Source organism: Anneissia japonica, unplaced genomic scaffold (genome assembly GCF_011630105.1).
Source record: "Anneissia japonica isolate Jap-2015-1 unplaced genomic scaffold, ASM1163010v1 scaffold287714_len2871179_cov188, whole genome shotgun sequence".
NCBI classification, from domain to species: domain Eukaryota; kingdom Metazoa; phylum Echinodermata; class Crinoidea; order Comatulida; family Comatulidae; genus Anneissia; species Anneissia japonica.
Window position 1 is genome coordinate 687,035 of NW_022755542.1, and position 11,590 is coordinate 698,624.

The following is an 11,590-nucleotide window of genomic DNA, read 5'->3' on the forward strand; positions in this document are numbered from 1 at the left end:
TATATATACAGTATATATATATATATGTGTGTGTGTGTGACATTATAATCATCTTCATCATTTATTATTATTATTATTACGATTATTGATGATTATTTATATTTTTACATGGATATATTCAATAAGGTTGAAGACTGTTGCACAATTTGTAATTTATTATAATATGAAAGTATGACTACTCTTTATTTACCATAAAATTTCATGGATATTATCACAATACAATACATAAGCGTGTAAAAGAGGGCGCCAATTCCCACTGTAATCGTCTCTGGTACGTTGAGTAACCTGTTGAGTGGGCGGTTTCCTTTACACTATTATGGCTAATGTCGTCATTAGATATTTATCTTACAACGTACCGAAAACGTTGATCAATTGAAAGGTATAAAAGTGTCGATTAAAATCAAAACACCATCAGTCTATCGAGGTTATACGTATACAGTGCAGATTAATTTGCAGCTTAATTGTTTTCAGACGTTATATTTTAAAGTTTATTCCAGCTTTGTAAAATGGCTTTCGACACTCAATCCTCTGATGAAGTATATATAAAATGCATGGAATTAGAACTAGACAGTCAAATGGCTGAAAGTTTTCAGAAAGCTAATAAGGGCGAAAACGCACACGACGGTGATGACGTGAGTGGAAATAATGACGATCATATTGTCCAAGACAACGAAAATAAAGAAGGATCTATAGAGCAAGAAAAACAACACGAAAAGAAAAAAAATACGCATTGTAACTGTGGAGCAGCAATGTTCATGTCAATGAGAGGAAGTGGCCGAGGAGGTGGTGGCCGAGGTGGAGGTCGAGGAATATTTTTTGGTCGAGGAGCTGGTGGTCGAGGAGGTGGCCGTGGATTTTTTGGTGGCCGAGGAGGTGGAGGTTCTAGATTTGATGGCAGAGGATTTAATGAGACTGAACAACCGGACGATGTATTTTGCACAGACCCACGAATGGGCTTTGAAGGAATCGGGGGTCGAGGTGGTGGAGGCCGAGGAGGTGGTCGAGGAGGTGGTTTTCGAGGAATTTTTGATCGAAGATTTGGTGTAGAGTTTTATGAACAAGGACCAGATGGACTTGGCAGTTTTTGGGCTCGTCCATGCATCGCACACGGAGACACATGTAACTGCGGAGGAAACGAAAACAATCCAAAATCTAAAGACGCTGAAGCCAAACAGCAGAAACCAACAGCAACAGACGAAGAACACGATTCAGAAAACGAAGATGCACAATATGATCCCCCATGTACTTGTAACACAGCAAGAGGAGGAAGAGGTAGAGGGGGATGGGGGAGGGGTGGAAGAGGTGGTAGCTGTTTTGGTCAAGATCCTAAAATAATGGGGTACTCTCAGTTTCGCAGGGGGTGGCAAGGGTTAGGTGCACGCGCACCGTTCGCCCGCCCCCAACATTTCCCTGACCAGCACAAGTCACCTTCAATGACATTTGGCATTTCCCTACCACCTCATTCAACAGACGTTCGACCGCCATTTCCACCACAAGCAAACTTTGAGGGATGTCGTTTTCGTGGACCTAGACCAGTTAGACCAGAGCATGGACTTGTTCGGTGATTGTTAAGTACCAGACTGCTGTCAACGGGGAAAATAAAAGACGAATTAATTAACCAGACCTTAAAGGACGTACAAACGGGTTAATTAATCCCCAAATACAGTTTTTGAATTCTTAATTCCCGAAAATCATGGAAATTATATGCACATATTAGGCCTAAATATAGTAAAGTTTCCATCATTTAACCTTGATTACATTGTATTTGGCAAATCAAATTTGTAGTTCTACTTAGGCTATAGTTATAGTATTAATGGCCAATAATCTAAAATGTTTAATTTAATGTTGAAACTCATATTTGATAGTGCAGTGTTCAGGTCATTGTCATGTTAAAAAAGTAGGCCTATTAAATTTAATTCTAAATTAACACTTAAGCAATTCTAAACACGAAATTATAATTTATAATAAGCCTGTCAAATTTTAAATTGAAATCTATATAAAAATGTTTAAATGTTTAAGCTAGAATAAAAATGATGCTTAAACAATTTCAATTGGCTTCCAATATATTTTTGGTTTTATAATAATTACAACCTTAACTATTCTGAATTTATACAATGCAGAATTTAGGCTGAACATTTTGAAGAATAAAATATCAGAAAAATGGATTTCTAAATTGTCCAGAAATATTTGTTCAAAATTGTTTGATTGAATTTGTTGATGAATAGAGATATTGAAAGTAAGAAAGATAAAGAAAATTTTAAATTTATTTCACACTTCTAAATTTATAATTTGCAATAGATTAAAATCTCAAATAAACCATTATGATAAACCGTTTAACATAGGCCATGACACACAATTTGTTCCCGACATGTGACGTAACATAAATGAGATTTATTTCGAGTTCTAATAGGCCTAGATCCTAAATTGAATTAGTAGAAACCACAAGAATCTAATTCAACTATACATGACTTACACTATTTCATAAATAATTTCAACATTCTCGTAACGCCTAGGCTCTTGGGGTGGGGGGTGGGGGTTGCCCAGGCACCATGCACCAACAACACTCTTCTAAAACTGAACCCAAAATACTGCTAATTAAAACAATGTAATATTAACGTGTTTAACTCACGCGAATGCCAGGAGACTTACATGACAACTCTTAATACAATATCAATTCCCAACCCAAACTGTTCCACAGCCGTTTTTCTCAAACTGATTTTTTAATAATAAAAATACTCCGAAATAATGAAGCAAAGGGTACTAGAATTCTCCATGAACTACTGCTATGCAAGCACCCTTCGTAGTCCCTATCCCACCTTTCCATCCTTCCCTGTCTGTTACTCCCTTCCCCTACTATTCTGCTACTTTTCCTTTCTACTTTATTATTATTTAAGATGTGTATAAGAGACAGCTATCGAGGTTATACGTACAGTGCAGATTAATTTGCAGCTTAATTGTTTTCAGACGTTATATTTTAAAGTTTATTCCAGCTTTGTAAAATGGCTTTCGACACTCAATCCTCTGATGAAGTATATGTAAAATGCATGGAATTAGAACTAGACAGTCAAATGGCTGAAAGTTTTCAGAAAGCTAATAAGGGCGAAAACGCACACGACGGTGATGACGTGAGTGGAAATAATGACGATCATATTGTCCAAGACAACGAAAATAAAGAAGGATCTATAGAGCAAGAAAAACAACACGAAAAGAAAAAAAATACGCATTGTAACTGTGGAGCAGCAATGTTCATGTCAATGAGAGGAAGTGGCCGAGGAGCTGGTGGCCGAGGTGGAGGTCGAGGAATATTTTTTGGTCGAGGAGCTGGTGGTCGAGGAGGTGGCCGTGGATTTTTTGGTGGCCGAGGAGGTGGAGGTCCTAGATTTGATGGCAGAGGATTTAATGAGACTGGGGTACTAGTATTCTCCATGAACTACTGCTATGCAAGCACCCTTCGTAGTCCATATCCCACCTTTCCATCCTCCCCTGTCTGTTACTCCCTTCCCCTACTATTCTGCTACTTTTCCTTTCTACTTTATTATTATTATTTATTATTATTATTATTATTATCATTATTAATAATAATAATAATAATAATAATAATAATAATAATAATAATAATAATAATAATAATAATAATAATAATAATAATAATAATAATAATAATAATAAAGTAGACTGCCCCATGTGAGGCTCGAACTCACGACCTCCAGATTTATGACACCGTACGCGCTGCCAACTGCGCCAAATAGGCAGTTATTATATTTTGATAACATTACTTTAATAATTTAATTATGTATTATCAGGGAGCAATATGACTGCTCCCTGGTATTATAATTATATTAGTGATTTACAATCATCATCATCACGGTCATCCTCATCTTCCTCATCATCATCATTTTTACTAACACATTTGTTCTCGGCTGATCAATTAATAATTATTGCAATTTTCTCGACGTTCATCTATAGAAATTCAGCTCTGAAAAGACATCTGAAAATTAAATTAGCACAGACAAAAATTTAATTAAACGACTATCCGGCAGTGCTAGAGATAACCATAATTTCAGAAACATTTTGAATTTACAAAATATTTCATGAAATCGAATAGGCCTAATTCATAGTGTTTACAATCACACATAATAATAATAATAATAATAATAATATGTCGTTCTTATATAGCGCTTCATGCCTTTACAAGGCCTCTAAGCGCTTCACATTACTACCACGGTCATTGGATCAAACACATATGGAACACATTGAAACATTAAATTAAATTAGTAAATGAAATTATATTATCATTCCATAAATGATGATGATTGCTTCAAGAAGTAACCAATACAGAATTAAATACAATAATGACAGATTTACATTTCAATCTCATATTATAAGTCACAATGTAATTCTACTGAAATTTTACTAGAAACAATAATCTAATGAAATGACTTCAGAAGTTATTAAATTTATATAATTCCGAATATTAAATTAAATTAAATAAATCTCTATTAACTGAAGTCCTTCAAGACAAGAAAGTGTTCTCTTAAGGCGTATCCTCAAAAAACGTGACATTGTCCATTAAATAGGCACTTGGCAAGCAATGCCTTACAACCTGAAAACAATGCCTTTCTTTAGTTTAATTTACATAAGAATGAGTTACAATAGAATTAAACTAAGTTGTACAAATAATTTTCAATGCAATTAAAACACATTTATGAAAAAATAAACTTGTAATTAAAATAACGTAACTTGTATATATTGCTTGTATAATATAATCCCTGAATGATCAAACATTATTCGAGTTTTGTAAAATAGAATGTTTTGTTATCTGTTATTTTTAAGGGCCTTCTATATGCAGGCATTTCCCCCTTTGTCTTGTCAAAAAACATTTATATTAAATATGGAAATGGAAATAAATGTTCATTAAATTGAATTGAACAATAAGGAACATTTGGATGGATTAAAATCTCATATGAAAGTGGGTCTACATTTTATCATGGGATAAGAACTTCACTTTCTTGGCCATGCATACAAATAATAAGATCGATATAGGTCTATAGTAGAGTAAAAGTACATGATCGATGAAGAGTTCCTTTTATCCACATCCATGGTGTAACTCTCGGGCTGAATGATGATACACTAGTAAATTTAAACGATCAAGAAAAACAAATTGTTGTTTAAATATTATTATTTCAGTCTATTTTATTGCGATGGGATGAAAAATAGGATCTTTTCAAAAAGAGTCAAAGGGATTGCACACCCATGCGTCCGCGCGTCTCTTTAATGGGGGTTCCCCTAATAACGGGGATGGTCGTTGTATTACAAACTCAATAGGGTTGTCCCAAAGTAGTGGTCCTATTGCATCGAAGATATCTTAGAGATATCACAGTTTTATCTTAGTTTTAGAAAAACATATTAGTTTTAACACTAAGAATCTATATTTGCAATTAAACGACGGTTCGGCCTTGACCCATTGTTATACTGCTAAGAATACAATTCCTATTTTCAAGTGGAATACTCTAGTCTAGTGCAGTTTAATAGTTTTATCAGCTCAGACAAGTGACACTGCGCGTACGGGAGGACCAGGTAGGTTTTGACTGAGGTTTTAGTATAATCAGGGAGGTGTAAAAATAAGTGGTTTGTTGTTTCCGATAATTTCTGTAGAATCTATTGGTAAACAGGTTTAGGTTGATAAAAATATCTGTAATTTAATAAGCAGATTTATGGCTATATAGGCCTTAGGCCTACGCGCAATGGTAGAGCAGGCCTAGGCCTAGCCTAGCCAGCTTGTGAAAATCTCAGCAAGATTGATAGGCCTAGGCCTAGTTAGTTTTCTTTCTAATTAGCAAATGTTTTGATTGGTCTGACGAGTCGTGGCTCCTCTGCTGCAGGTTGCTTCCACTGTTTACACAGCCATGTTTAATAAGGCAGAAAATATTTTATGGATATGAATATGGCCCCTTGCTATATTGTATTGGTGTGACCCGCTTTCTAGTCAAAACGGCAATATTAAACCAAATCGTCAATAAACTAAAACGGCAATAAGTCAAAACGGCAATAAACCAAAATGGCAACACATCCAGAATTCAGATTCAATATTTATTTTGGCTTTGGTATATCATCAGTTCAGTTTATCATAAAAAAATTCAGATAAAATTTGCTGCACAAGGCAGGACACACAATTACAATAAAAAATGATGCAAGGATGACCTATGAAACTTTTCTTTAAGATGTAAAACTTATTTCCAACCAAACATGAAAATATAAAACGATTAAATACGGTAAAAATTTAAATAATATTAAAAAAACATTAAATTACAGACAAAAAGATGCTCAACCATTAAAAACGCGAATAAATAAATAAATAAAAATAATCATAATAATAATATTAATAGTAACAACAAATTCAATAATAAAAATTTGGGGAAACAATATAAAAGCAGCAAACATTCATCAAATAAATAAAACTTAAATATACAGGCAAAATGAGGCATCTACAAAATTTTGCTCCTTTGCCATTTTGGTACCTTGTCATTGCCATTTTGATTTGTTGCCGTTTTGGTACTAGTCATTGCCGTTTTAGTTTATTGCCGTTTTGATTATTGCTGATTTGGTAATTCCTGTTTTGGTTTATTGCCATTTTGACCTGCTATGTGTACCCCTCATGGCCGTACCTAATATTAATAATAAGCACCTGGATAATTTTTTTATTTCCCATAATGCAGATTGTGTTTTGTGATCAACACGAACTTGGCCATTGTACGGCTTACGTATTATTTAATTGTAAATTATAATATATAAATAATAGATTATGATCGCTTGTACTTCAACACCTGCTTCTAATGTGTGAAAGTGGATTAAATACTTCAAATTTTTTATACACTATAATGGCAGGTCACTACTTTTCCAACTTCCCCCTCAAAACACCGTTTGTTTGATATACACTAATTTACTTGCTTTCTTTAATTTTTTCCAGCCATGGTATCGTGTGGCCGAAATTTTATAGATTTTGCCAATGTGTTCAAAGCCTTTGTTGGGAGCTTTTATCTGTCTGTTGCTTATTGGTTCAGCCAGTGTGGTTAGATGTGTATAAGAGACAGGAAGTGCATGAGGATGCGCCATAGGCCTATATTTAAAAAAATACATTTTGTTAATTATTATTGGTTGGCCTGGGACCTAGGCAGGCAGGCCAGCATTGCCGTCGAAAGTCCTGGGATTCGACGATAACGTCAGTGCACATGTTTACAAACGCCATTGATTGGAACATGGACCTTATTAATAGGTCCATGATTGGAATGAAAATAGACGCGCTGAAATTCGTTTGTTTTATGAACGATAGTATTTATCGAACATTTATCTATATAAAAACAAGATTAATATTGTAGAAATTGTATTTCTAAAGATTCATATATAATTCATATTTCATTTGGTAGACAATAAATATTCAGTAAGATACTAAAAACGATTATTAATTCTGAAATGTGCATCAAATCCCAGCTATTATTAATCAGTATGTATTAGGTTAAAGTCTTAAAATAATAATTTCGAATTAGGCCTAGTAAACAAATAATTGTAATTTAAGTTTAGGTTCCCATGATGTCAGATGACATATGATATGATGCTATATTTTGGACTCTGACTTAATTTAACGATGGCCCTGTCAGTTGTAGTAATGACAATATTTGTGCTTTTTTAGCCATGTAGTAAAAATAGTAGGGCCTAATATTATTTTCAGTGTACAAGATGAGAGTCAAAAAGAAGTTCAGCTCCTACTTTATTTTGTAACAGGCAGCTCTATTTGTTTATATAGGCCTACTGGAAGATTCATTATTTAAGTTAAAACAAGACAACATTTCTTAAATGTTTTATATATATAAAGAAGCACAGTACATAATTCTTTGTAAATTACTTTATAGGCCTATACAATAGCTTGTTTTGTTTTATAATAATAAATGTGTTGAGTATACTGATATTGATTATACGATGAGGTTTTTTTTTTTGTCTTTCGGTGTGATTTAAACATGCTAATTCTCAGAAAATATTTTCCAATTTTATTATATTTCTAGATGTGTATAAGAGACAGTTATTACATAGATCTTTTTCAAAACATAACTGCTTTTATAACATTATATGGACCCATTAAACACAAAAACTGCTCTGGCTTCAGGGGCTTCGCCCCCCCCACCCCACCGGGGCCCTTAGGCAACCCCTGGACCCCACGCCCAGAGAACCCCCCCTTGAAATGACCTGGCTACGGGCCTGTTTTGGTACTAGTCATTGCCGTTTTAGTTTATTGCCGTTTTGATTATTGCTGATTTGGTAATTCCTGTTTTGGTTTATTGCCATTTTGACCTGCTATGTGTACCCCTCATGGCCGTACCTAATATTAATAATAAGCACCTGGATAATTTTTTTATTTCCCATAATGCAGATTGTGTTTTGTGATCAACACGAACTTGGCCATTGTACGGCTTACGTATTATTTAATTGTAAATTATAATATATAAATAATAGATTATGATCGCTTGTACTTCAACACCTGCTTCTAATGTGTGAAAGTGGATTAAATACTTCAAATTTTTTATACACTATAATGGCAGGTCACTACTTTTCCAACTTCCCCCTCAAAACACCGTTTGTTTGATATACACTAATTTACTTGCTTTCTTTAATTTTTTCCAGCCATGGTATCGTGTGGCCGAAATTTTATAGATTTTGCCAATGTGTTCAAAGCCTTTGTTGGGAGCTTTTATCTGTCTGTTGCTTATTGGTTCAGCCAGTGTGGTTTGATAGTGAGTAGACTAAGCTTTGTCCACACTATCAAATACTCCTTGACAAAAAACTATTGTATACCCATATATGGTCATGATGTACCTTTATATGGTCATCATGTGCCTATATATGGTCATGATGTGATATCATTATGACCATATTTAGGCATGTCACATGTTTTTGTCAAATGAAATTTGATAGTCTGGACAGGGCTTTAGAAATTTACCTTCAAATTCAGGGTTTTTGGTTCAATCCTGGAAATGGCCTGGAGTAATTTTCACGGAGCTTAAAAATGGAATGGAATTCCCAACGTTGTACGAATGTTGGCTGATGAATCCAACTCCGAGCCGTGTGATCATTAGAATATGCAACACCATCTGCTGATTGTCGATGGCAGTCTGAACGGATCGTCATTAAAAATGATCCGTTGCGTGAGCGTTGTGGCATTTCGTTCTTCATGGAATCGTGTCGGCTGACGACCGTTGAGTGCAGTGAGTGCCCGGGTTTAGAAAGAGAAAATGGCGTATTGATTACAGTGCTTGACTAAAACAATTTTTGTTTCCTGGTTCTAGTCATTTGACTACCAAAGCCAAAGTCCCTTTTTGGAGCACCAGCCTTTCCCTCTAAATAAAACACATTGTTTGGATTTGCATAAATAGCAGTTTCCTTTAACAATTAGCTCATATTGATTTATTTGAAGTCATTGTACAAGATATGGGTTGAAGTGGTTTGGCGCAGCGAGAACAGTTTAGTTTGCCAACCTCAAGGTCGGGGTTTCAATCCCTCGCAGTGCATTTCACTTGTGTTCTTGAGCAAGGCACTTTATCTGCATTGCTTCTCTCTACCGAAGGAGGTTCGAATGCAAAAATGCACTGCTATTTCATGCAGCAAACCATGGAATTTCCCCCATAGGCATCGTTCCCAATGACTAGGGTAGTAATGTGGAAAAGCGCTCTGAGACTAAGTTGTATAGAGCGCTATATTAAAGCTTATATATTATATTATCATAATTATTTTAACACTCCATTAACAAAAATTTTGTAAGCACTGTTGCACTTATTTGGTGATTTATAGTAATCATAAAAATGAATTTATGTTGTATTTTATAAATATTCATTGTGTCTGTTTTTCATTTTTTCTGCAGCTCACTATGGTGTGTATTTTAGTGACTGCTATAACAACAGACTATTGCACTCAGCTGATGATTAAATGTAAACATGAAATCATAAATAGATTGACCATAATTGATAAAAAAGAGCAAGATATAACTCCTGAAGAAAAAGCTCACCAGTTGCAAGAAAGGGAAAGGATTGGTCGGAACCTCACATACGCTGAAATTGCAAATATAACTTTAGGAAAAAATGCTGTTTATGTGGTTAACACAGCAATTTTTATTACACAATTTGGATTTACTACCCAATATATAATATTCCTTGGAAATACAATACAAGCATTATTTCCATATACTGCAAATAATTCAACCAATAATTCAAATTTAGCGGATGGCGATATTTACCCTGTGAACGATAATGCGAGATTGACTACTGCACCGGTCTACGAGCTGACAGTTATCATACCAATACCATTTTTTATTGCTTGTTCTTTGTTCCGGGATGTCCGTAAGCTGGCGCCTGTAAGCCTGGCTGGCAATATGGCTATCTTTTGTGGGTTTTTTGCAACGCTGGGAGTTATCTACAGTGGTACAGTATTGTCATTTATTTTCTGTATAATGTTTTTAATATTTGTCAGTGTATAGCTACTTTGCAGATAGGAAATCAATAGGGGTGTCTGGCTCATAAATGGAAGTGGGGGTTTCTATGGTTCAACTGAAGCCCTTTTTTGAGTAAATTCTCCCTGTTATACCAAACCACCCCCTATCTACAGTATTGTCATTTATTTTCTGCATAATGTTTTTTAATATTTGTAAATGTATAGCTGCTTTGCAGATTTGAAATCATTAGGGGTGTCAGGCTCATAGCTGGGGTGGGGGTGGTTTCTATCGTTCAATTGACGCCCTTTTTTGAGTAAAACCTACCTGTTCAACCAAACTACCCCTCCCCTGTCATCAAAAATCATATATAGTAACAAATTGATGTCAATTAAGTTGCTGATTGGATATTTATTTGATGTGAAATGGATTTACCTCCTCAGAGAAAAATGCTTTAGAATATGCTTTAGTATCAAAATAGATGGTACTTTAAATAATCAACAAATATCTTCTGTTGCTTCTTGCTTAGATTTTCACATAATCGAAGAAATCCAGTTTGCCCAATGGGCTGCACTTCCACTTTGTTTTGGGGCAGTATCAGGAGCTTTTGAAGGCATTGGAACAGTGAGATTTATTTATGTATAATTATGCATTACATACATTTTAAGATGTAGAACCACCTTTTTTGTAGAAAACCTTTACCCAAGCATTCAAGAATGAAACTGAAACCTTAAGAGTAAACATTAGGAATGACATTTTAAATTGAACTTCTCTTTCTTGGGGCTTATTTACATAATATCTTCATTGTATAAAATGTCCCAAACCACTTCCTTGTATTATAAGGTACAACCTTCACTGTAATGCCAAATGCTTACAAGTGCATATATATTTTTATGCACCAGTGGAGGTGTAACTCAATACCAAAGTGTGGGTGTGTGTGGGTGGGTGTGTGTATAATATATATACATATATATATACAGTATATATATATATTTATGTATTTATTTGTATATAAATATATATAGTATATTCATTTATGCATTATATTGATTTATTGTAATTGTATAATTGTAATATATATATATATAAATATACACACACATATATATATATATATAT

The 11,590-nt window shown here is 34.4% G+C and overlaps 2 protein-coding genes across 2 annotated transcripts in view; both read left to right on the forward strand.

The window, feature by feature from the left end:
- The first annotated feature begins 506 nt into the window (after positions 1-506).
- On the forward strand, positions 507-1,565 carry LOC117123638 (hornerin-like). The gene has a single exon (XM_033269638.1). The coding sequence runs from the start codon at positions 507-509 to the stop codon at positions 1,563-1,565; it is 1,059 nt and encodes a 352-aa protein (XP_033125529.1).
- Positions 1,566-8,649: 7,084 nt separating this feature from the next.
- LOC117123665 (amino acid transporter AVT3B-like) overlaps positions 8,650-11,590 on the forward strand; it is an 11,760-nt gene continuing 8,819 nt past the window's right edge. Inside the window, exons 1-3 of the mRNA XM_033269664.1 lie at positions 8,650-8,783; positions 9,908-10,463; positions 11,001-11,095. Coding sequence (XP_033125555.1) covers positions 8,676-8,783; positions 9,908-10,463; positions 11,001-11,095 — 759 coding nt within the window. The 5' untranslated portion in view covers positions 8,650-8,675. The remainder of the gene's footprint in view (positions 8,784-9,907; positions 10,464-11,000; positions 11,096-11,590) is intronic.